This window comes from Gymnoscopelus microlampas (assembly GCF_963454915.1).
Source record: "Gymnoscopelus microlampas genome assembly, chromosome: 22".
Classification (NCBI taxonomy): Eukaryota; Metazoa; Chordata; class Actinopteri; order Myctophiformes; family Myctophidae; genus Gymnoscopelus; species Gymnoscopelus microlampas.
In genome coordinates, this window is record NC_139959.1 from 22,726,185 (window position 1) to 22,751,737 (window position 25,553).

Genomic DNA, 25,553 nt, shown 5'->3' on the forward strand with positions numbered 1-25,553 from the left:
GAGATTAATGTTAGGGATGGGTGTATCGATATCCCCCATTAAAATACTAAAAGGTTTAATTATTATATTATTATATTATCTTCTTTTTTTTATGAGACTGAATGTGCATCTAATGCTGACAAGCCCTCTCCTCATACACACATGGTCGGTCACTATGTCATACACAATCAGTCACACAAGGTAGGAGAACAAAGAATGCGCATGGCAGAGTGTTTGGAGTTATTTCACTCCAAAAAACATTGCATTTAAGGGTATTTGATTAGCCCATGTTTTCAGCTGATGTGATCTACCACTGCAGTCTCTGACCACTCTGGTGCGTTACCCAAATAACTAATAACAAATCAAAACATGGAGGGTCGCACTCAGAAATAAAAGTCCATATTTTATTGTTCCATATGCCACACATTGACAATAGGACAGACACAGACGTTTCGGCTATCCACAGCCTTCATCAGCACAAGACAACTCCTGGCAGTGCAGTGTATAAATACAAGAGGTAATGCAATGTTGTAGAGGCGCCATAGTTTGGCGATTTTTTTTAAATTCCTCCTGAGTCCTGGCCTTGCCAGTTCTCAATGAGAGTGTCATTTTGGATCATTGTGTCCACTGTAGACTCTTCAGTATGGCTTCCCTCCAATAGCAGAAAGCATCTCCTTCCTTTCCTCTGCAGTGGGCATATCCGGTTTTACACCATTTCTTCTTCTTTCCACCATTATTAAATGCTACATGGACACAAACACAAAGAGGTTATTGCCATTGGATTGGAAAAGTAAAGCACTCCACACCCCTGTTGCTTGTGCAAGGAAACACACAAAATAATATTGCTTGCAACAAATGCTCTACAAAATTGTGTGAGGCAACAGTCTGTTTCGAGAGACTATAGAGGTGACAGGATTTAAAGATTTAAAGAACATCTTGTGATTTAAAGAACATCTTGTGACGAACGCCACTACTACAATTCAACACTGTGATGTTCACTTTCTCGATTTTAATATGAACCTATTTACCCATTTATAACCTACTTATTTTGGACCAAAAAGTCCGCCATTAGTTTGTTTTTTCTCATGTCATCTAAGTTATTTTGAAAAAAACTGCAAGTCTTCCTACAACTAGTTGAGATCCATCTAAAAAAACACTGAAGATCAATTTGATCTCTTTTTGATTATTGTAATGTTTCCGTCTTTCCTCTGATGTACTGTACGTATGTAAATGCATGTAAACATTTGTCGAGGTCGAAACATTGCGCCATTTATACAATTGTTTGGGAGCTTTTAACCAGTGTGCGGATGTTTTAACCTCCTATTTTTTTCCTCTGATGTACCCTAAGGCAGTGGTTCTCAAACTGTGGGTTGGGACCTCCAGGGGGATCCCCAAATGATTTGCTTAATGTGCAACATTGTTCTCTCACTAAAAAAAAAAGTCAAACATTGGCTAAATTGTAAAATATTACCTAAGAAAAAAAAAGTTAGAAAATAGCCCATATACAAGCTCACAACGCCTCACAATATTTATCTGTGGAACCGAGTCAAACAAAATGTAATGCCTCAACTCCAACAATTCCAAGAGCTTGTCTTGGGGGGTCCCCTGTTCAAATATGATTATTTGTGGGGGTCGTGGCCTGAAAGGTTTGAGAACCGCTGCCATAAGGGACTGTATCCATCAAGGCAGTTCTTCCTGCGTGAAGCATGGATTGTCTTCAAAGGGAATGCTTTGTATTTACACTATGTTAGAAATACCAGCAGCGTGAAGAGGCACTGAGCATCTATTCTGCGCCAAGCCATGCAGGTTTGTCATTTTTATACAAATTAGTGCTGCCATTATCGAAAAATCTATTTTCACTAGACAGTACCTCAGCCAATATTGCACTTAACTGAACAAATAGGGCATCTAGACCTATGTTTTGAGGGCCAAGGATCACAATGAAACTTAAAGTGATCACATGTACCTGTGGTACGTTGGTTGGCAAATGAGTGCTGCCATTACAATATAATCCCATTTTACCAATTATTATTATGCCAACTTTTTTTGCCGACTGCAAAATAATTCTTCACCAATGTGTTCATAAAAGGTGTCTACTAACACCTCTCCATTTGTTCCAACCCAACTCCTCTGGGAAACTTCGTGGGAGCAAATAAAAAATGAGAAGGCCCTGGTGTGAAAAACTGGAAAAATTGAAATATGAGCTTGTGCAATCCGATGAGCTATGCAAGGACATCAGCTATGCAAGGACATCTACCTACTTCATCATCGGTGTGGGGAACAAGAAACGGATAATCAGTAGTGCATGCCCTTGGTAAGGGGATGTCTGCAGCCTTACCAGGGTTCCATGCCTTCTCTGGAGCTTTTACTTGAGTATTTCCAATTTTCAATACTTTTACTTCTACTCCACTACATCTAAAAGACACATATTGTACTAAAACTCCACTACAATTATTTGACAACTTTAGTTACTAGTTGCTTTCTAGATTTTAATTATTATTACAAAACATACATTAACCACTTCAGCCCCACACGTACTTTGGCGATTTCAAAATAGCCGATCTACAAGCTCACAACACGTCGCTTTACAGATGCATGTTACAGATACATGTGATCACTTTAAGAATAGTTTCATTATGATCCTTGACCCTCAAAATAGGTCTAGACGTCTTATTTATTCAGTAAATTCAGTGTGCAAGTGCAATATTAGCTGAGATAAAGTGAAAATATTTTTTTCAATGATGATACTTTGCATAAAAATGGCACATGGGATATATTGACAACTTCTCTAACATAGCTCATCGTTTTGTACCCATTTCTTCCATTCTAGAAACACTGATTAGAAGTATATATTTCCTGGGGGTGCATGTTAATCCCACTAAACTATATCTCTATGCCGTTTCTCACTGCTCTCTAAGACATGCGCCTCTCAGAATGTAAACACAGTCATGCTTCCTCCAGCTGGCATTTTAAGCTGTCGCGAGCAGCTGTGCAGTGCAGTGCACACCAACGTTGTTACGGTTCCGGAGCAAAAAAGAAACCGAAACTTTATTTATTCAGGGGAGTTTTGCTGGGAGACTTGCTGCAGTGCATGTTACATCAGCAGTAATGTACCATCCCTCTTTTTCTGAGAACAGAAACACTCAGTGTTACGGAGCCTCTACGATTATGAAACTGTGATGTTTAAAATCTTTTTTTAAAGTTGTGAAAATTTCAGCAAATCTTTGAATACATATTTTTGGAAGCGAACATTTGTAACTCAAATCTTTGCTTCTGGGGGTCCCTGGAACAAAATATTTAGGATTTAAAATTTAGAATCGGCCTCAGCTCTTTTGGGTTGATAGCTGTCTCACTGTCTTGGTAAAACTGGGTCAGTACTCTTTGGGTCAAACACAAAACTAAAGAGGTCTCCTGGTTTCAGAGTAGTTGGAGGAGACTTTGAAATTTCAGCCAAGTAAGATGTCACCTAATGTACTTAGACTGCCTTCTTGACAATAAATACGTCACTTCATCGCTGTGTAATATTCACGTTCAGTGTGGGTCACTCATGACACAAACGGCAGTTTAAATGAAAATCTATATATTTATATTATATATAATAAATAAACTCTTCCAGTGTCTATGGCCAACAATTGAATTAGTCGGCTTAAACCTTGTTCATGCAACTAGTCATATTTGGCATTCAAAGACAAAAATCCAAAAGAAAACAAATATATACTTAAAATGTGTATTTTTAGCCCATATCACTTCATGAAAAGAGTTGAAAACAAGAGGCCACTGCTAGAGGAAAGGACTGATTTGAAAATTGCCTCTAGAGTATTCATAGTTCTCAATAGGTTCCATTTTGAGAACATACCACAAAGCCGACCCTGTAAAATATATGGACTACAGAAATTGCATTGCTACAGTGTCATTTATTGTATCAATGAAGAAACTGACATTGATTTTCAAAATGGAATCATAAACTCATACTGAGTTGTTCTAGTATTTCTGTTTACGATCACCTTCTAAAACCTTTTTCAACAGATTTCCCAATTTCTTTTTTTTTTATGAATATTGATTAAGAAAATAGGACACTCACCCAATATTTTCTACAGTTCTTGTATCTCTGGAAATATGCTGAACACTTACTCTTGTCATAATCGTTGTCATTCATACATTTCTGAGACCCATCAGTCTCCTAGAAAAGATAAGCAGTTCAGTAAAATTAGTAATAATTTCATTTCATTCTGAAACATCTTACTCATGTTGCAATAGACATTCAAAAATTGAGATGGCATTTTGGGAAATATTTACAGTATATGCAAATCGGCTTACGTCAATACAAGGGTTTATGTCGTCATTCCGAACTTTTCGTGCATTTTTACTAGCCATTTGGACCTGTATACAGAGATGGATGCATTAAAAGGTTCAGTTAGTTGTACAACACTTTTGCATAGTATATAGAATTAACATACATCATGGTCCTATGTAGTTGACATAGCATGGCTTGAACACAACACAAACAAAATGATGTGACACACTGTACATGAGGCTCATGATATTAAAGCAAAACTGTTTTTTACATTAACCAATTGAACCCTAGCATCACTTTTCTGAGGGGAACATTAGCCAAAAATAGCAGATCTACAACCTCACCACGCCTTGTGTGCTTGTAGATCTGCTATTTTCCGTAAAGAGGTTTAGTGAAGAGGGGAAAAGAGCAGACCAAATACACGTTTTTTAAGTTTTGAGGGTTTAACTGGTTAACTGAAAATACACATTAACATCAATCCAACGCAACGCTACACAAGTCTATGAAGCAATCTATGAAATCTATGAAAAGGTTTCATCAGCAACACAATGTTATACAATATGCAGTCAGGGGTCCCTGCTTCATCTCTCTCTCAGCTAAGGGGTCCTTGGCCTGAAAAAACGTTGAAGACCCCTGTTTTAAATGTTAACTCCTACTCAATCCAACCCAATAGCCCCTGCAGACATGGCCGCGTAAAAACAGTTTTAGAAAATGGGATGCCACAATCTGACCTTCAGCCAATTCGAAATTCGGACAGCCCTGGCGAATATTTTTCGATTATTCGACGGCGCCGTTTTTTGAAAAATATTTTTCAAAAAAAAAAGAAAAACTTTTTTTTTTTTTTTTTTTTTTTTTTTCCGCTCCTGTTTTAGCATTATCACGGTCATTTCTGGGTTGCGCGGCCCAATTATTAGTTACGTTAATGTTTGGGCTGGGATGCTTTCCAGCAGGGGCCTCAGTGCGGCTGCAGAGTTCATGTTTGGGCTGGGCTGAAACAGTGAAACGCTCTGAAACTGTGGCCATTTACAATTATTAAGACTATAATATTAGTATTAGCATATATTTTGATTGAAACTAAGGCATACAAAAGTAAAAAGTAAAAAAAAAAAAAAGTAAAAAGTAAAAAAAAATGTTTTTTTTTAATAATTATTATTTATTTATTTTTTTATTAAAATCGAATTTTAAAAATCATTTTCGATTATGGAGACTGTAACGAATATTCTAAAATTCGAATAATCGGTGGCATCCCTAAAACATGTACAGTTGGAGGGGGCACAACATTGTGTTAAACAGAGCTATGTCACATTGCGTCATATAACTGTACATGTTATACAGGGTATAAAGCTTTTTGAAACAAATAGCGGAAATCTTTTGCTCACCATTTGCCTCTTTGATCACTAAAACCAAAATATCTAGGTTCACAAAAAAAGGTTAAAAATAGACTGTGAATGTGTGGGGGTGTATTGTTATGTTCATTATGTTTTGCTCTGTGGGGTCATCAAGCCATGTTTTGTTGTTTTCTTGTTTTGTTGTGTGTCATGTGGTATAATACTGTTTCTTTTACTATTTATTTTCTATCTGCATATTTGTCGGCATGTTTGTCTTTGTTTGTTTTGTTAAAAAACTTGATTCAGGGTATGCGATTCATAATAGTCTCCTCCTTACTGGAGTAGGATTGTACAATTCTCTTATTTGTCTTATTTTTGATACTATTTGAGTCTGCATTTTCTTGTATTTGTGTACTCTTCTGGATCCTGAAATAAACAAAACAAAAAAAGACTGAAATACATAACCACCATGGAAGCCTTTTCCCTAACAGAATGACTCTAGGTTCATGCTGCAGACTAGTCCATTTCGAAAGGAATACACTTTGAGCTAAATGTTACGTCCAGATCATACCGTTGAGGTATGTTTTTTTTGTCTTCTTTTTATAACACACACACACACACACACACACACACACACACACACACACACACACACACACACACACACACACACACACACACACACACACACACACACACACACACACACACACACACACACACACACACACACACACACACACACACACAATTACACTGTACCTCAAGCTTCAATGCCTGAATTAAGTCTGTTAATTATCAATGCCAGTCTCAAGGCAGAGCCGGAGATCCTGTTTTTGTCCCCATGTTTATTTGTGTTTTGTCTGTGTGTTACTGTTTGTTTGTCTGCGGCTAACCATGTAAACCACAACAGCAATCCTCGTCACATTTCTTGTGCACACTGCCAGTAGGCCAAGTAAACCAATCCACCAATATTTTTCCAATCCGTCAACAAAATGTTATTTCTGCGAATTGATAACCTCAAATAAACCGTCCCTTCAGGCTATGGGATACATGGGACAGAGTGGGACTAGCCTATCGGGCACAAGCTATCCAATGTATGGGATCTACTCTATGCCAATTCTCCCTTTGACTGAGGGGAAAGTATTGCAAAAAATAAAAGACTTCAATTTTCACACCGAAAATGTTGATAAAGGCTTGTCCCAAATTTCTAAATGTGTGAACACTGCTTATCAGCTTTGTCCACAAGTGAAGCCTTCACCAACACTTTACAGAAAAGGTTTCACCAAGCACATAACTTGAATGTTAACAGATTGTCCTTATGCTTTGGTTATTATAATAGGCAAGTTGGTGCTCATCAATACAATGAAACAAATACTACTTTGTCTGTTGTTCACAATGTATTGTGTGACATTGCTGTACATGTGCTAAACCCAATGTATAAGTGAAATGCAAATTAATATACTCAGATCAAGCATATAAACATAAATGTGTAGCTGACAGTCCAACCCTCCCCCAGTAGTTATGGGAGTATACTGCACATTAATGGCATATCAACAATGGTGTAAAGTAACTAAGTACATTTACTCAAGTTCTTAAGTACAATTTTGAGGTATTTTTACTTCAGTGGAGTATTTCCAATATTCAATACTTTTACTCCACATACATCTCAGAGGCAAATATTGTACTTTCACTCCACTACAATTATTTGAGAACTTTAGTTACTCCGTCTGTCTGTCTTTCTGTAGAATTTTATTTTGTATTACTAAACATACATTAACCACTTAAGCTCTATTTATATTTTTGGCCATTTGAAAATAGCAGATACAAGCTCACAACTAGACACAACATGTGAGCTTGTAGATCTGCTATTTGCAAAATATTGTAATACATTTAGAAAACTTGAAATGGGACATTCTGCATAATGAGTACTTCTACTTATGGTACTTTAAGTACATTATATTTTGCATCCCTGCAAGGAATGAATGTCAACATAAACAGTGTAACAAAACCAAAATACAGCCAGAGTGTGTTTCTGCAGGACACCCCTCCAGCATAATTATACTGTGGCTGATAGAGGGAAGAAATGCGATATAAATATTACATATAGGATCAAAGTTACCTAGTTAACCTTTAAGTACAAAATGTGAGTACTTTTTTCCCACCACTGACCTTCATTGACGTTAGCAAATGCATCGGGCTAAACGAAGACAGTAGTTTAAAATAACTGCCATGGCTGAATCGAGGCTAATGACACAATGCAGATAATAATAGGTATGCATGTATTCATACCTTTGCAATTCCCAGCCTATTCAGAAGTAGGCTAATTAGTGGAAGATGTGCCTTGGTAGGCTGCTGAAGGTTTAGCTCTGGTCCAGAGCGTTAGTGAGTTCTCTCTAACACTCTGTCCTTTAAAAATAAAGGAAACGATTTCGCTACTCATCAAAACAAAGGTTGTTTTGTGTTGTTGAAAGTATATTCCAGGGTGGGAAGCCTCTCAGCACCCCATCTTCTCTGTATAATACACTTTTTGGGCAGAAAATAATACATGTCCGCCAGATGGAAATTATTGTATTTACTCCACTGCGCCCTCTACAGATCTGGTCAATGGTAATTTACATTGACCAGATCTGTAGAGGGCGCAGGTGAGTCATTTAAATAATTTCCGTCTGGCGGACATATTATATTTACTACCCAAAAGTTGTATTATACAGAGAAGGTGGGGTCCTGGGACGTTTCCCACCGTGGAGAATATACTTTCAACAACACAAAACTGCCTTTGATTCGGTGAATAGCGGAATAGTTTTGTTTATTTTTTTACTAAAGTTGGAGACCTCGCACAGTAGTGGAATTTTCGGTCTATGAGAATAGCAGCGCGCCTGGCAGAGCGTTAGAGAGAACTGGCTAACGCTGTGTGGACCAGAGCTACTGAAGGTTATCCAACGTGATGAAAGAACAGCGTGTATCGTAGATCTAACAGACCACATATACTGAATACTGATTTAAGTTTACGGCACAGAGTCACTTACCCTTTATGCCTAGAAAGGTTGCTTCGTTTGTGAGAAACCCTACAGTGTACTACCATTGCTTTATGCTACCTACTACTCTACATTACATACACTACTGTAGCACAAGCACTGCTTATGTACTGCTGCCTAACCGCTATACTGGTCACATCAATATGTGTGACCTATCGCATCATGCAACTCCAGAAGTCACTGTTTTGCCGTTTCCAGTGGTGTAAAGTAACTAAGTACATTTATTAAATTCTAGTACTGTACTTAAGTACAATTTTGAGTTATTTTGACTTTACTGGAGTATTTCCAGTTTTCAATACTTTTACTTCTACTCCAGTACATCTCAGAGGCAAATATTGTACTTTTACTCCACTACAATTATTTGAAAACTTTAGTTACTATTTACTTTGTAGATTTTGATTAATATTACAAAACATACATTAACAACTTCAACCCTATAATACACTTCGGCCATTTGAAAATAGCCGATCTACAAGCTCACAATGCATCGTGATGCGATGCATTGTGAACTTGTAGATCTGCTATTTTCAAAAGATTTGTATACATTGTATACATTTGAAAAATTGTGAAATGGGACATTTCTGCATTGATTGATGATAATTGATCAAAGTAACGTTTGCACACAGACCGAGCTGGAATTGAACCCCGGTCTCCAGCTCGGTAGACCTGCATGTAACTCCTCCAAGAGAACTAGCTCCAAGAGATCCTAGATCCCTTGCAAGAGCAAGCCACAAGCCACTGCCGGGTGTTTTGCGGGCTCGCTACAATGTGTAAGAAGCCCCAAAGATCAAGCATTTTCAGCTGACAACCTGCCACCCTCTCAGCTTTGTTTGCAAAACAGTGATCCCTGGCGTCGCAGAATTCGAGGGGTCACGTATCGTGGTGTAACGTGGCTAATGTCAACCTGTGGTGCTTGTTTGCCTCTGCTCATGGACGCTCACAACAGCGCACGAGGAAAATCACACACACGGCTACCGAGAACTGACAGCTCGCGTAGCCAATAGGACGAGCAGCACACAGACAACGACCGAAGGTCCAATAAAATGACACTTTGACCGGCCAATGGGATTACCGTGCCGACATCTTAGCCCGCCCACTGGTGTAAATGAAACTCAAAGTGAAGTTAAAGCGATTGACAGTATCTCTGGCGAGTCCAAAAATTGAGTTTTATTAAAAGGGACTATAAATGACACCGGAACGAAAGTGACAGCGCGTTGCGCAAATCACCAAACGAGAAGTGGGAGGGAACTTCGACGGGGGGGGGCGTGTCTACGTGTGTAGTTCGGTTGCATCGCAGCGCATACACACAATGGCTGCTGGAAAGAGGGGAAAGCAAACAATTTTCAGGCCCGTCGCCGCCGCCGCGTCCTGCGAAAAATATGAGGAAAAAATTATTAAAAATTCGGAAAATAGCTGAAAGTCGAGAAAAAGTCGGCAGAAAGGATGTTAAGGCGCCCGGGGTGAGTTTGGCGTGAATTAAGTCAATTGTTACCCGGTGCTTGAATTAAAATATCGGGGTTATTTAAATTATGAGAGAAGGGGGGGGTGAGGGGGGGGTTGAGCTGGGGGAAAAAGTTTGTGTTAATCAGGTCTACCCTAGTTTAGGACCACAGAGAAAGTACATGAGTATTGATCAAAAAAAAATAAAATAAATTATGTCACTCGTCGCTGGTAATGTCACGTTGCGTTGCCGTGCATGTCAACAAGTTGAGGCACCAGTGGAGTGGAGAAAACTTGGGGAAAACTTTCTTTCACACACTTTTAGTTTAGTTTAAGTTATTTGTGTGTGAATATAATAACAACGGCGCTGCTTTGCGATCTATACCGCCGACAGGAACACACACACACACACGCACTCACACAGATCAGATCACACACACACACACACACACACACACACACACACACACACACACACACACACACACGCGCGCGCACTTGAATTCAGTGTAATAATGTCAATAATATACACGCTGGCCACGTTTAATTGTGATCACTGATCTATATGTAAACAATGTAAACATGAGCTTATCGATTGAAGGCATCTCGTTTCCGAATGGGGTGACGACAAATGCTGGCCAACATGCGGACTATTACAATTGCATTTTATTAGGCTGATCTGATGCGATCATAATAGTTTAACATCCATTTGCCATGTATAGACCCTGTCCTCCTAGATGCGATGACAGTTCGACTTAATAGGACCGATCAACAAGAATCGGAAAGAAGGTTTTGCTTGTCAATAAACTACCAAAATGGAGGGAGAACTTAAGGCAAACTAATTAGGTTGTGCTTTTAAGGATTTTATTGAGGCAGCCTGCATGTTCTGTGCGTTGGATCATAAACATCTTTACAGTGGCAGGTTGCAAAAGTGTTGTTATAGCCTAATAGCTTGCATTATATAATAATGACATTGTGCTGTTGCCTGCCGAGGAGCTAATTGTATATATATGGCTACTGATTGTTGTGTGAAACTTGCAGAAAGTTCAGCTGGTTTGTTGTGAGAACCCCCTTTTTTTAGTCTAAATGGATTATTTGTCATTGCATTGTTGTTGAGAGAGTGGTCGTGTTTTGAAGCTGTCAAAACATGGGATGTGGTGGCAGTGAATGTTCTGTCATGATTTGATTGCTGTGATTAGTATTCCTTTATGAATGCGAGCTCTTTGTGTTGACATCATGTTGACTGACAGTTGTGGGGACACTCTCTATGGCTACATTTAAATTAGTCTTCTTATCATATATACTGTACAGGTTGAAGTAACATTTCAGCATTTAATTTAATAATGTATTTGCCTTTTGCATTGTGTTAAACTTGGTGTTTTGCAGTGCAACTCTGTTTTCTGGGTATTTGTTTGTTTGTCTATTTTTGACCAATTACCTGATAATTTAATTGTCTCATTTATTAAGCTAAAGCAGCTAAAACATGGTATTCATGCCATTCTTTTTTTTCATGATTTAAAATGTCAGGGCTCTCAGGAAAAGGCCTAACAATGACTGATGAGAGCTTTAAGGTTGTTGAAAGTGATTAAATAATGTAATTATATATGCCTTATTAGAAAACATTGGAGTGGAAATAGATCTATATTTTTGATAGATTGAGGAAGTGAAAATGTTAGATTTCCAAACCCACAAGGCTACAAATGTACAGTTTTGTATAATTAACATCACTGTATGTTTTTTGAAAACTACATCATTGGTTTTGAAAGCATGTCAAACATATTCACAGGTGACTGTCAGTTATTCACTCATCCATGTTGCCATTTGTGAATGTAAAATATAGTTGCTGATAAATTGGGGTTATTTTGCTAGAGTAGAATTCTAGAGCAATAGTCTTGTTTGAGATGGGTTTTTAAAAACATTTTCAAAAGTTTTTATTGAGTAATTAAGTAATTATGATTGTTTGTACATTTATATCGTATCAGAGTAGAAATTGATATTTATTTTATATTTACTATACAATAAAATACAATCACTCTGAACTTCATATTGATACAAACTGAAAAATGATCTAAACCTTTAGCTTAATGATCTAATTAAATGTGTAATGACAACACCAAAATTGATAACCTATTGTTAATTTTGTTGAGTCAGTATTGGAAGAGAGAAAAGAAAAGGTTCTAGTTCAGAGTAACTGAGCGCATCAGTATCTGTTTAGTGTGCTAGCTTTTTAAGGGATTAGGATTTTGATTATGTACACACTGTTTCTGTAAAAGATTTCAGTACAGCATTGTTGATACATAAATATGTTAAGATATATTTGAAAACTGACACAAGTGCAATCACGAGGAGTGGTAAAGTGTAAAATTCAAAGTAAATAGCCTTCAACGATAACACCATAGACTTAAATTGTTAGCCTGTTAGGCTACACAGTAGCAGTGGTGGAAAAAATATTTCATTTTTTTTACTAAAGTAAAGGTATCAATACTGCAATGTAGAAATACCGTGTTACAAGTAAAAGTCTGGAATTCAAAATCTACTTGAGTAAAAGTACAAAAGTATTGGTATCAAAATGTACTTAAAGTATCAACATTAGAAAGTAGCCTACTCATTATGCAGAATGTCCCATTTCACAAGTTTTCAAATGTATAAATTGGATTAAAATCTTTGGAAAATAGCAGATCTACAAGCCCACAATGTGACGCATTGTGAGCTTGTAGATAGGCTATTTTCAAATGGCCAAAATGTACATAGGGTTGAAGTGGTTAAAGGACAAGACCGCTTTGGTAGAGGTTTGGGTTGTCTAGTTACCTTGCCATGATGTGACTCCAAAGGTGGACAATAAATGAAAACTAATTACTCCATTGATTAGAAATTGATAACTCAAAATATGCTCCTCATTGACTTACATTGTACACTAAAACAGCTCTCTCTCTTTTAGCACGTAAACGAACACAAACAAAGCTGATTCAGGCAATATAGAACATCAATCACCAAACCCAGTACTGTTTATTTTTTAAATAAAAATGTCAACTTCCTGCTGATTTTACTATTTGAAGAGCCGGATCCGGATCCGCGGATCCAGTCCGGGTTTTCTTCTTACTAAAAATAGCAAAATCAACAGGAAGTTAACATTTTTATTAAAAGAACAAACAGTACTGGGTTTTGTGTTGTTATTTAATGAATCAAACTTTGTTTGCGTTCGTTTATGTGCTAAAAGAGTGACTTTGACAGCTGTTTTACTGTACAATGTAAGTCAATGGGGAGAATATTTTGAATTATGAATTTCTAATCAATGGAGCAATTATTTTAGATTTCTTATCCACCTTTGGAGTTACATCATGGCAAGGTAACTACACAACCCAAACCTACCAAAGTGGCCGTGCCCTGTAATGTATGTTTTGTAATAATAATCAAAATCTACAAAGTAACTACTGTAGTAACCAAAGTCCTCAAATAGTTGTAGCGGAGCAAAAGTGCAATATTTGCCTCTGAGATGTAGTGGAGTAGAAGTAAAAGTACTGAAAAGTAAAGTAAAAATACCTCAAAATTGTACTTAAAGGGCAAGACCACTTTAGTAGAGGTTTGGGTTGTGTAGTTACCTTGCCATGATGTAATTCCAAAGGTGGACAAGAAATCAAAAATAATTGCTCCACCAATTAGAAATTGATGATTCAAAATATGCTCCTCATAGACTTACATTGTACAATGAAACAGCTCTCAAAGTCACTCTTTTAGAACATAAACGAACACAAACAAAGCTGATTCAGACAATATAGAACATCAACAAACCCAGTTCAGTTTTTTTATATATAAAAATGTCAACTTCCTGTTCCTTTTACTATTTGAAGATCCAGATCCGCGGATCCAGTCCGGGTTTTCCTAATAAAAATAGCGAAATCAACATTAAGTTAAAATGTTTATTAAAAAAACAAACTGTACTGGGTTTAGTGATGCACTATATTGTCTGAATCAACTTTGTTTACGTTCGTTTACATGCTAAAAGAGTGACTTTGAGAGCTGTTTCACCATATAATGTAAGTCAATGAGGAGCATATTCAGAATTATCAATTTCTAATGAATGGAGCAATTATCTTTTATTTATTGTCCACCTTTGGAGTTACATCATGGCAAGGTAACTACAACCCAAAACTCCCAAAGTGGTCTTGCCCTTTACAGTACATTAAGTAAATGCACTTAGTTACTTTACACCACTGTACAGTAGCCTATAAGCATTTAGGGTACGTACCGGAAGAGAAAAACCTACCTATACAACATCTGAACATAAAACATTACGGTATATGAATGTATATCACCCATTCTTCAGAATTGGGACAAATCATGTCCTACCAAAACATTTCAAATTATTATTTATTAATACACTAATTTAAAAAAAGTTGGGTGAAAATATTAAAGGATTTATATACAGTATATAAATTACATATACAATGTTTTGGTCTGGTTTCCTTATTTTAACGTCTAACTTGCACTCTGCCAGAAAACACCCTTGTCTTGTCTCAGACAAGGATTTTGTTGTTGTTAAAAACATTAAAAAAACTAACCATGTGTATTGATAACGTAAGTGGTAAAAAGTTGTGTCCAAGACCGTTGTCAACTCCGTCAGATTTCTACAAAAACATAATTTAATCAGGCATAAACGGGTTTTAGCTATATTCTAAGGTCCCTTGTCTCACTTCCTGGTTTAAAAAAAGGCGGGAAAGCTGCGGAAGCTCTGGTAAGCTTTCTATTTTTTGATAAATGCACTAAATAATATTACTTTCTTGTGTGTCCCAACCATAACATGTCACCTCAATCAGTCCTTCTAAATCCAAACTAAATAATAATAATTTTAAATGTTTAATTCTCTTAGCATTAATAGAACTCTGAGCAACTTGAAAAATAAATTGTCAACTCACTACAACTGCTGTGGAATGAAAAAAAGCTGTGGAAACAAAAAACACAGTTTTATCCTGCTTACTGGATGAGAAGCCAAACAAAACCTTAACATAAAATTAATGTTAAGGTTTTCATATACTGTATCATAGTCAAAGAGTTTTACCCAAAGTGTCAGTCATGTATATCTGTTCTAAGATAAGCAATACAGTATATAATACTCATCTTATTAATAATTACTAAATGGTACCTTCAGCACAAAATAGTTGTCTTAGATGTTTTGCATTTATATTTAATTATAATCTTAATATATTCTTCTTAATATTGTTGTTCAGTGCACAGTAACATTCTCAATCTGACTCTGGGAGTGTACAAAGTTACCCAAACCATTTGTACGTTCTCAGAGGATTTTACTGTAACTAAATGAATTGAATACGCACCTCCAGAAATGTAGGACATATCAAATAAAAATCTGAACACTCCAAAGTAGAACTCCCTAAGTGGTTTACTCATTTGGGTGCTCAATTCTTCTTCAGAATAAAAGTTCTAGTGCGCGCCTTTTAGTCTGTCTTATGATGTTTGTCTCATGTTATCCGTTCCCTTTGCAGTGTTTCCAGCCATTGTCCACTGTATGCTTTCTGACAAAACTGTGAAGTGTACGCATTCTGAAAAGTGGAAAATCAGAGTTTCAAAAACATCGTTCCTGTCGGGCAGAAACCTCTTATCTCCATATTCTAACTTTTTGTGTTTTTTTCGTAAATTAACGCCCTACTTGATCATAATCACAGCGTCACACAAAAGCATCAAAAGTAGCAGATCTACAAGCTCGAAACGCGGTGCAAAGTGATTTGTTTTGAGCGTTACTTTTGCTGTTTTCAATCCTGAAAAGTAACAGTTTTGGACAAACTGTATGAGGTTTCCTCCCGACAGAGGCGATATTCAGCCCATATTGGCAGCTTCTACAGTAAATCAGATGGATTTGGCAGATAATTTAAAGCTTACTTGGGCTTTAAAGGCATTTCAGGGAATTGAGTATTGAATAACGGCAACATTTGAAGTAGTGTAATTTTTAAACAAAAAAATCAAGGAATTAAGATTAGTATTATTGTTGTTTTCAATGTGTTTTCATCCCTTACCACATTGTAAAATTTAGGCATAAAGGGTAATGATGTACATAGGACCAGATGCAGTTCTCATGATGAGGGAACTTGGATTGCAGAATTTAACATGAATATTTTGTTTCCTGCATACATTGGTGAACAAAATGAACAGCCCATATACTTGAGTCAAAGTAATATTATTCCAGTAAAGTCAAAGTTGCCTTGTGTGTACACACACACACACACACACACACACACACACACACACACACACACACACACACACACACACACACACACACACACACACACACACACACACACACACACACACACATACATAGACTACATTTTTAAAGGTGAAAAAAGAGTCAACCTCTGCAGTCAACGTAAACATTTTTGAGGGGAATTACTTCTATAGAACTGTCAATCTCAGATGAATAGAAACAGGTCTGACTCTCTAGGGGCGACAGGTGAGAATTACTGTAATCCTTCCCCTTCTTGGGCTGTACATCAATCCAGCTTCACTAAAAGCCTTTCACAGGCAGCAGGGCTGTATTTGACTTGAGCGACAGGTTGACTCCAGGTAGGCATTATGTAAAACATTTCCACATCTCGAACTGTATGCATCCATTCTGTTGATAGCTTTTAATACTTTTTGTCATTATTGAGAGCAGTTACTGTGATTGGCTTCCTCCTGTGAGGAACACAGCTTGTGGCCGTCGTATTTTAGAAAAGTTAAGAAATTCAGCAGCTGACTTTGAGTGAAGTAAAAGTCATAAGTTCAACCTTACCTTCATATAATTGGTCTCTCACTAATGTTTAGAGATATACCGTTTTTCCTACCCGAAAAAGTTATTTACAGGTGTGCCTGTAAGTTTGAGAACAACTGATCTAGGGTTTAAGTGGTTAAAAGATAATTTGCTCTTAATTCCTGTATCGCTTTTGAAATTGTTGTTTGAACTGACCAAACCTGCCTATACCGATGTCGTCACTGGTAGGCACTAGGCAGGTTTCTAAACTGTCCACAGCCCTCCTCTGAGACACAGACTACATGTAACAGAAATGGGCATTTATAAAATGAAGTTCATGCAAACCTTTTTAAAGTAGCCTACACCAGATGGTTAACCAAGGTCCATGGTCAACCCCAGCTCTGTATTCTGCAGAAAACCTTCACTGAAAATGGCTGTTTTCAGTGAAGATATTCAATGTAGAGTGAAAACAGAAGAATTATTAGAGTCCTGGGGGACTCTCAACGAAGTATTGGGCTTAAGGGGTTAATCAGCTGATCAGATGTAAGTGTTGTCTTTTAGTACTGTTTAGCAATGTGTGCACTTAATTTATCCTTCTTTTTTCTTCTCTACTTACTATATATATATATATATATATATATATATATATATATATATATATATAATGTCCTCTGCTTATTCAGTTTGTTTTGATCTGGCTTTGTTTTGAGCTGCTGGATTTGAGCTTTGTTTTGGTCTGGAACTCTATAGATTCTTTGTTGTGAGATTAGCCCTGTTATTGATTCATGCAAAGTTAACATCACCTTCATTTAAGCCTAATATGGTAGCTAGATAGGGAAAAAAAATATTTTGATTTTTTGACAATTGGTATAGTTAGACCCTCCAGAAAAACGCGGGCAAAAATCCTTGATTATGCGGGCTAAAACTCTTAATTATGCGGGCTAAAATCCTTGATTTTGCGACGAAATATGCGTTTTTTTTGCAATTTTATGCGGTGAAATTGCGGGAAGTTGCGAAATATGCGGAAAGTTGTGAAATATGCGGCAATATGAGAAATATGCGATATGCGAAAAGTTGCGAAAAATGCGAAATATGTTAAAAGTTGCGAAATATGCGGAAATATGCGATGCGATGTGCGTATTATGCGATGCGATGCGCATATTATGCGATGCGGCCTTTTTGAAAAAACGTTACCCCCGCATAATTATGCGCCATTTTGCTGATTATGCGGTAAATTCTGCGATCGCATAAACACATTTTTCTGGAGGGTCTATAGTGCCAGGCCTATGTCTACTTTTAAAGTAGAGCAATAAGGCTCATAATTGTACACTTTGCACAGGAAACACCAATTATCCACACAAATAGCGACGGTAAACATACATTAATTTATTAGCAATTACTGCCAATTGCCCTCGTGGTGCCATTCTTAACCCCAGGGGTCTATGCTAGGCCCTCTACTTTTTCCCTCTACCGAATCTCTTTGGGTCCCAACACGTTGTGAGCTTGTAGATCTGCTAATTTCACAGAAAGTCTGCCCACAGAATCGTCACTATTATTGTTTTTTATTAAGGTTCATGTGGTTAAAATGGCCACCAATTCTGACTGAACTGCAGACTATGAATGAGCATAACATAAGTAAACAACAGCTGATGTCACAGGAGCATATGCAAAAAATGTACAATTTAAGCATTTAGCAGACACTCTTCTCCAGTGTGACTTACATGTGCGAGATTGGAATAAGCAGAGTGAGCATGAATTCAAAAGTCAACAAACAACAAGGTAAATAGTCACATAAGTAGAGTGCACAGAGAACAATAAACTAGGATACTAGGTGTAGTAGATTTGTCTGCAACCAGCCAACCACTGGTCAAAAAACTAACACAAATCAAACCAGCCACTGAGGCGCCAGGTATAGAATCTTACACATGTCAGGGATGAACATGAGCCCAATGTCCAGTCAGGTATTGCAGGTTTGTGGCGTTGTTTATTCCATGTTCTTTGACAGGAAAACAAGCAAACATGATGGAAAAATTGTGAACAAACACCATTTCAGGAATATAAAAGAAGGCATCACAGGCTGTTTTCTGATCAATTGTTTTTCAATGTGCACACTACATAATTATTTTGAGGGATCTAAACAGCTGCAGGTATCGTTTCTGGTTCGGTAGTATTGCAAGATTTGGTTGTCAGGCTCGCAAAGATATGGACAGTCGCGATAACTGAGTCACAAAGTCACAAACATACTCGAGAACTCTGTGCTCTTTAGATACCTCAATAAAAGTATACAGTGTGCAAATGGAAAAGCAACACAGCAGAAAACAATGTGTGATGATTCTTTTATTTTCCTGGACCGAGTATTATACAAAGGTCTTAATTGTTCAGAAATAGTGTTTGTTCATAGGCTGGTCCACCTGACTGTCATTGACTGCAATGCATTCCATCGAACTTCCGGCTGCAGTTTGCCACCCAGTGCGACGAATCTGAATCTGAGAAAATTACACAGATGTCCCTTCCTTCTTAAATAAGTTCCTTAGTGCCTACTGATTCTGTCTCAAATAAATCCACCTGTGCGCCTCAATTACCCAACATCTTCAAAATAAAAGCATGGAGCTGGAACACAAATTAACTGATATAATATGGCTGTAATCAAAATAATTCTACCAAACAAAACATCAACAAATACAATGTATCCAAAATCCTGAATAGCTCACACACCAGACAAACAAATAACCTAGCATTTGTCCAAACACCATGCTTATCTAAATCAAAGTTTTACATTTGTGGTATAAAAACACCAAGATATTATCTGCATAGTAAACTAGAAGCTTTCGAATAAAGGTATCAAGTGGGGATACAAAGAGAGTCTGAGGTGATGTGTGTGTGTGTGTGTGTGTGTGTGTGTGTGTGTGTGTGTGTGTGTGTGTGTGTGTGTGTGTGTGTGTGTGTGTGTGTGTGTGTGTGTGTGTGTGTGTGTGTGTGTGTGTGTGTGTGTGTGTGTGTATGTATATGTATAAGTATGTATGGAAAGTAAAGGGATTGCAGAATGGTGATGTGCATCATATATGAGGTGCATTTTGCACATGTGAGAAGTTGTGCCAAACAAGCAGCCACAAAACTGTATCTGCGGTTGATTTTTGATCTGTCGTTTGGATTGTTCGGTTCACAAGCATTTTTATACGCTGCATTGTAATGCTCAGCTGTCACCAACCAGAAAATCATCCTTCTAATCTCCCCCCCCCCCTTCCCTCTCTCCTTCTCTTCTCTTCTCTTCCCTTCTCTTCCTTTTTTTGTTGTTGCTGTTTGTTGTTCCCCAGGCCCTTGAGTCCGGGCGGTGTTGAGCACATAAAACTGGATAGAGCCCTTCCATCAGCAGTAGTTGGGCCGCGTGCCCCTGTCCATGTAGCTGGTCTGCCTTAGGGTGCCATGGCCACAGGAACCCAGGGCCACCGTGACCACGTCCTGGAGAAAGCCAAGCTCACGCCGGCCACCGGGAGGCGCAGGAGAGCCGAGGGGAAGCCCAAGAAGAATTTCCCCTGCCAAGTGTGCCAGAAGGCCTTCAACAGCGTGGAGAAGCTGAAGGTGCACTCGTACTCGCACACGGGAGAAAGACCCTACCGCTGCTCCCATCCGGACTGCACCAAGGCGTTCGTCTCCAAATACAAGCTGCTACGGTATTCACACCATTTAGTAGTCAAAGATGTTGGTTTGACAATAATGTTCATAATAACTCATAATGAACAATAGTTGATAATGTCATTGCACTCCAGCTTTCACTCTGTGTGTGTGTGTGTGTGTGTGTTTGTTTTGTGTTGAATAGCAAGCCATCATGAAACACTTAACCACATGAACCCTAGCGTCTCTATATTATGGAGCAAACATTCCGCAAAAATTGAGGATCTGCAAGCTTGTAAATTGGCTTTTCAAAGAAGAGATTTGGTATAAAGGGAAAATGATGGGCCCAGTTTACTACCCTGGGGGATACCGGTCAACTAAGTATCTAGTGCAGGGTTTCTCAAAGTGGGTACCGTGGCACCCTAGGGTGCCATGACGCAAGTCCAGGGGTGCCACGGAATACGGTAAACTTGACCTTTCACTCTGTACTTAGTCCGCTCTTTTTTCCTCTACACCAAACCTCTTTGCCGAAAATAGCCGATCTACAAGCACACAACGTTGCAAGGCGTGCGCTTGTAGATCTGCTATTTTTGGCTGAAATTCTCAGAATAGGGATGCTAGGGTTCAAGTGGTTAGTGTAAAAAGAAAAGGCGGCCCTCTGTAGTAACTCTGAGGACCCCCTGTTGAAGACCCCCTGATCTAGGGCTTAAGTGGTTTAAAATATGGTTTGCTGATAATTCCCGATTCTCATCGAATGTATCTTGTGTTCAAAGGCATATGGCAACTCACTCGCCAGAGAAAAACCACAAGTGTTTATACTGTGAGAAAATGTTCCACCGCAAGGATCACTTAAAGAATCACCTGCACACTCACGACCCATACAAGGAGGCGTTCGCCTGCCAGGAGTGCGGCAAGAGTTACAACACCAAGCTGGGCTTCAAGCGCCACCTCGCCCTGCACGCGGCCAACAGCGGAGACCTCACCTGCCAGGTGTGCCTGCAGCCGTTTGCCAGCACCGGCGTGCTCCTGGAACACCTCAAGACGCATGCCGGCAAGTCCTCCGGCGGGACCAAAGAGAAGAAGCATCGGTGCGAGCACTGCGAGCGCCGCTTTTACACCCGCAAGGACGTGCGGCGCCACATGGTGGTGCACACCGGACGCAAGGACTTCCTGTGCCAGTACTGTGCCCAGCGCTTCGGCCGGAAGGACCACCTGACGCGCCACGTGAAGAAGAGCCACGCCCGGGAGCTGCTGAGAGTCAAGACGGAGCCGGCCGACCCGCTGGAGCCGTTCGTCGTCTGCGACCTGGCGTCCGGCGGGGACGTCAAGGGCGAGCTGCCGAGCACGCTGGCGCCCAGGCAGCTCCAGCTCAGCATGTACCCCGTCCTGGACGCCGAGGCCCTGCCCAACCCCACACACCCCTTCTCCTTAAAGTACCCGCTGGGCCCCAACTTTACCTCATACGCTGTCTCCGCTCAGGAGCGGGAGCAGAACCTAAAGGGAGAACTGGAGACGTACCTGATGGAGCTGCAGAGCGCCATGCCCTCCTCCTCATCCGCGGCCGAAGACGCCCAGCTCGCCGGCTCCAAGCTCGAGCTGGAGCCGCAGGTGAGCATGCTGGAGGAGCCGAGCGAGGGGGTTTCCCTGTCCAAAATGGCCACGCCCGTCTCCGCGGCCGTGGCCGTGGCGGGCGACTCGCTGGCCTCGTCCTCCTCCCTGCTGGACTTTTCGCAGCTCTTTAACTTCCTGCCGCTGAACGGGCCGCAGTACAACCAGGCGGGAGGCAGCGGCGGGGGGCTAGGTATCCCCTATCCCCCCGCCGAGGAGCCCATGTCCTTAGTCCAGCTGCCCCCCCATCAGCCCCCGGACGGCCCCGAGGCGGCAGACGGCTCCCTGCAGGGGCTGGCCGCCTCCTTCATATCCAACCATGGCACACCCACCACACTGCCCCGCTTCCATCATGCTTTCCAGTGATAGAATATGTACTGCCACCTCACACACACACACACACACACACACACACACACACACACACACACACACACACACCAGTCCACCACCAACACTCAGTCTATTCAGTACAGTTAATGATGCCAGTAAAACACACACACACACACACACACACACACACACACACACACACACACACACACACACACACACACACACACACACACACACACACACACACACACACACACACACACACACGATTGCATTTGACATGATAGCACTTCTGTCCAGTAAATATGATTACATGTGCAGACACTGACATAAGCGATAGATGTATATGTGATGATCGGCACTGAGAGAAGTACGCACACACACGCACACACTCAAACAAACACACACACACACACACACACCTCGACAAGTGGATTGGCTCAGTCAGCAATTTAATGGGTACTGTTGGGATATCTTTTAGATTTGAGAGTAACACAGATCCTTTCATTACAACATTGTGAACCCTCACCACCACCACCACCACCACCACCACCACTACTCAATCATCTTTTTGGGATTTGGCGTTTTCATATAGATGAATTGAAATAGAAATAAGATTGCAGTGATTTTTTTTCTTTCTTTTCCACTCTATACCTAACTGCCCCCCCCCCCCCCCCCCCTTGCTTTAGAGTTGATTGACCTTAGCGTGCAGATTTTGCATTGTATATTGTTTTTTTCATATAGCACTTTGAAATATTGTGATGTTAAGTCATCACAATTGAACTTTTGTCATATTATGTCTTCGTTATACGATTTGTGGTAAGTTTTTAAGCAATCCACAAACTCATCCTTGGTTTTGTTTTTGTTTTCTACACTAGGTACTGAGTAGCAACTACTGAGCAACAGTATTACGGTTTTCATATTTCACTTTGGTAGTTGATCCATGACAAAGTTTCACCTCAACTCTTCAACAGGGCTGCTTTTTTTGTCATAAGCGTAAAAACTCTCTAGCTCTTTATTCAACAAGCCCCGCCCTCCCCAGCCCCCAAATCAAAGTCAACCAAATGCAAACACGCATGGCTGCTAGTTAATGAAATGTGCAGTGTTATCCATTCAGCAGGCTCCAAACAGCAATATCTCAGCCAGTATGGTCATTGAGTTTACCCTAAGGGCTATCATTTTGCTGTATCGGCCACATTCTACTCACTCCCTCTAAAGTCGATCTAATCCGATGTGTACTTCGCCGAACGACCACGTCGCACGCCAAAAAAAGCCGATCTACAAGTTGTGAGCTTATACATCTGCTTTTTTGGGTGTGCAACGCCATGGTACGACGGAGCATAAACCAAGCATTAGAAAGACGGTAGAGCCATAGCGACCCCAGCTGGAGAGTAAAAGCTCAACTACGTATCTGGGTCAACAGGCGACGATGAAACAGACATGTTTCCACGCTGAGATCTGACCATTCACACTCCAGGTCTGAACTGCGGCGCACACAAACACTGCTGAGCTATTACTGTAGGCTTATCCAACCGGCTAGCTGAAAGCGATCCAGCCCCAACTTACTGACTGGAGGCGTTTTAACTTATGGCCATCAGCGCCGAGGAACTGTGTTCTGCATAATGATGGTGTGTTAGACTAGTTCAATGTTGTGTCCCTGCTGATGGTTTTGAACATGGCTACTGACCTGTTCTCGTTACCCCCCCTTGTTAATGTCATTTTGTTTTATTTATCAAAGGGCTAATTTTATACAGGAAAGAAAACAAGCACACAGTCTCCTTTTGTGGTCAAATGGAATTGATAGAAATGGGTTGTTTGGCAAAATCGCACACATGACATGAAGTATCGCTTGCTAAAAGCTATGTGTTTATTTTTGGTAAGGCAGCATTTCAATTATCTAAGAAATGCATCATCCTTTTACAACTTTGTTGGGATCTTCATTTCAACTTTAAACCTGACTTCTTTAAATCTTTATTTGATCAGCCATGACATCAATACATCACTAGTATTTTTCTTTCCTGTAGTCTACATAAAAATATGTATTAAATAAAATAGGCCAAATACATACAAACACAAGACAATGAGCACACAAGCCATTATCCAAATGTTAGTGATAAGGCAACTCCTCATACAACTGCTTATGAAGCCAAGGCTGCCTGTTTACACAGTTCAAATAGAATTTAGTATCTATTTTCAAAAGCAAAGAAGTGAAAAGCTTGCATTGTTCGTATATATACAATACATATGTCATAATGAACAGTATGGTGGTCATTATTGAGAAATAATCCCTGACAGGGTGATGCAGGCCTCGCCTTGATTATCAATATTTTGACACAAGTATGTAGGTAGGACTGGCTTATTGGTGGTATCAGCTGAGCAATGAGGGTGTCTACCCCCCTTACAAAGTGCTAGACCCAGGGAGCTTGTAGATTGACTATTTTGATGTTGATGCGCTGAGTTGGCGGTGCCTGGGATAGAACCCAAAACCTTGTGCTGCAAAGGGGAGATCTCTATACCGACTGAGCTACCCGGACCACATTTGACACAAAAACAAGAATGATTTGAAAATGTTAAAGGTTTCCATACGTAACACCGGCCTGTTATTCATAGCAGCGGTCTGCTATCGAGAAATAACAGAATGCAAAATGTTGTGATTGACCATTCAGAATTGAGCGTTCAAGCCGTGAAATAATTTGGATTAAAATGTATTTATGGCGCTTGAAATTAGCCATTTGAACTTTTCAGATATTTCCTATATCCTATACAGACAAAATTGACATTTTTATCCAAAATTCCATTAAATGGTGTTAGAAATGATACAAATGCACGTTTGTTCACCACGTGGGATGATGCAAAATGACATCTCTCCACGTTCAGTGGCAGGGCTGCACTTTTATATCTGGACTGAATGCGAAACCGACCCTGGAGTGGAATTTGCATAATTATTCCTGTAGTTTTGGCCCAGTGTCTTGTGAATATAAGAATACTTTCAATGTGCCGTTGAACAGCTCTAATGGAGCTGCTCAGTGTCCCACAGCAGAACACTGTGGTTATCCACAGTGTGTGTGTGTGTGTGTGTGTGTGTGTGTGTGTGTGTCATTCAACAAAAATACGTTGTTTTTAAGTGTCCTAATCATGAATATAAATTTGCCTTAATTGTATGAAAGTAGAGCAGG

At 39.6% G+C, this 25,553-nt stretch overlaps 2 protein-coding genes across 2 annotated transcripts; one reads left to right on the forward strand and one right to left on the reverse strand.

Moving 5' to 3' along the window:
• Window positions 1–334: 334 nt before the first annotated feature.
• Window positions 335–8,763, reverse strand: chchd7 (coiled-coil-helix-coiled-coil-helix domain containing 7). The gene is made up of 4 exons (XM_084049278.1): window positions 8,631–8,763; window positions 4,297–4,359; window positions 4,061–4,159; window positions 335–722 (listed from the first exon to the last, which is right to left on the reverse strand). The coding sequence occupies exons 2-4, from the start codon at window positions 4,351–4,353 to the stop codon at window positions 618–620; spliced, it is 261 nt and encodes an 86-aa protein (XP_083905404.1). The 5' UTR covers window positions 4,354–4,359; window positions 8,631–8,763; the 3' UTR covers window positions 335–617.
• Window positions 8,764–9,959: 1,196 nt separating this feature from the next.
• On the forward strand, window positions 9,960–24,611 carry plag1 (pleiomorphic adenoma gene 1). The gene is made up of 3 exons (XM_084049267.1): window positions 9,960–10,099; window positions 20,136–20,492; window positions 21,207–24,611. The coding sequence occupies exons 2-3, from the start codon at window positions 20,245–20,247 to the stop codon at window positions 22,405–22,407; spliced, it is 1,449 nt and encodes a 482-aa protein (XP_083905393.1). The 5' UTR covers window positions 9,960–10,099; window positions 20,136–20,244; the 3' UTR covers window positions 22,408–24,611.
• Window positions 24,612–25,553: the final 942 nt, after the last annotated feature.

Bases quoted from the DNA above. Each gene is read 5' to 3' on its own strand.
- plag1 (XM_084049267.1), top strand. From the start codon at position 20,245: ATGGCCACAGGAACCCAGGGCCACCGTGACCACGTCCTGGAGAAAGCC. The intron at 20,493-21,206 runs GTATTCACACCA...TTGTGTTCAAAG, and splicing joins TCCAAATACAAGCTGCTACG to GCATATGGCAACTCACTCGC.
- chchd7 (XM_084049278.1), bottom strand. From the start codon at position 4,353: ATGGCTAGTAAAAATGCACGAAAAGTTCGGAATGACGACATAAACCCT. The intron at 4,160-4,296 runs GTAAGCCGATTT...TATCTTTTCTAG, and splicing joins ACATAAACCCTTGTATTGAC to GAGACTGATGGGTCTCAGAA. The intron at 723-4,060 runs GTGAGTGTCCTA...GTGTCCATGTAG, and splicing joins AGAACTGTAGAAAATATTGG to CATTTAATAATGGTGGAAAG.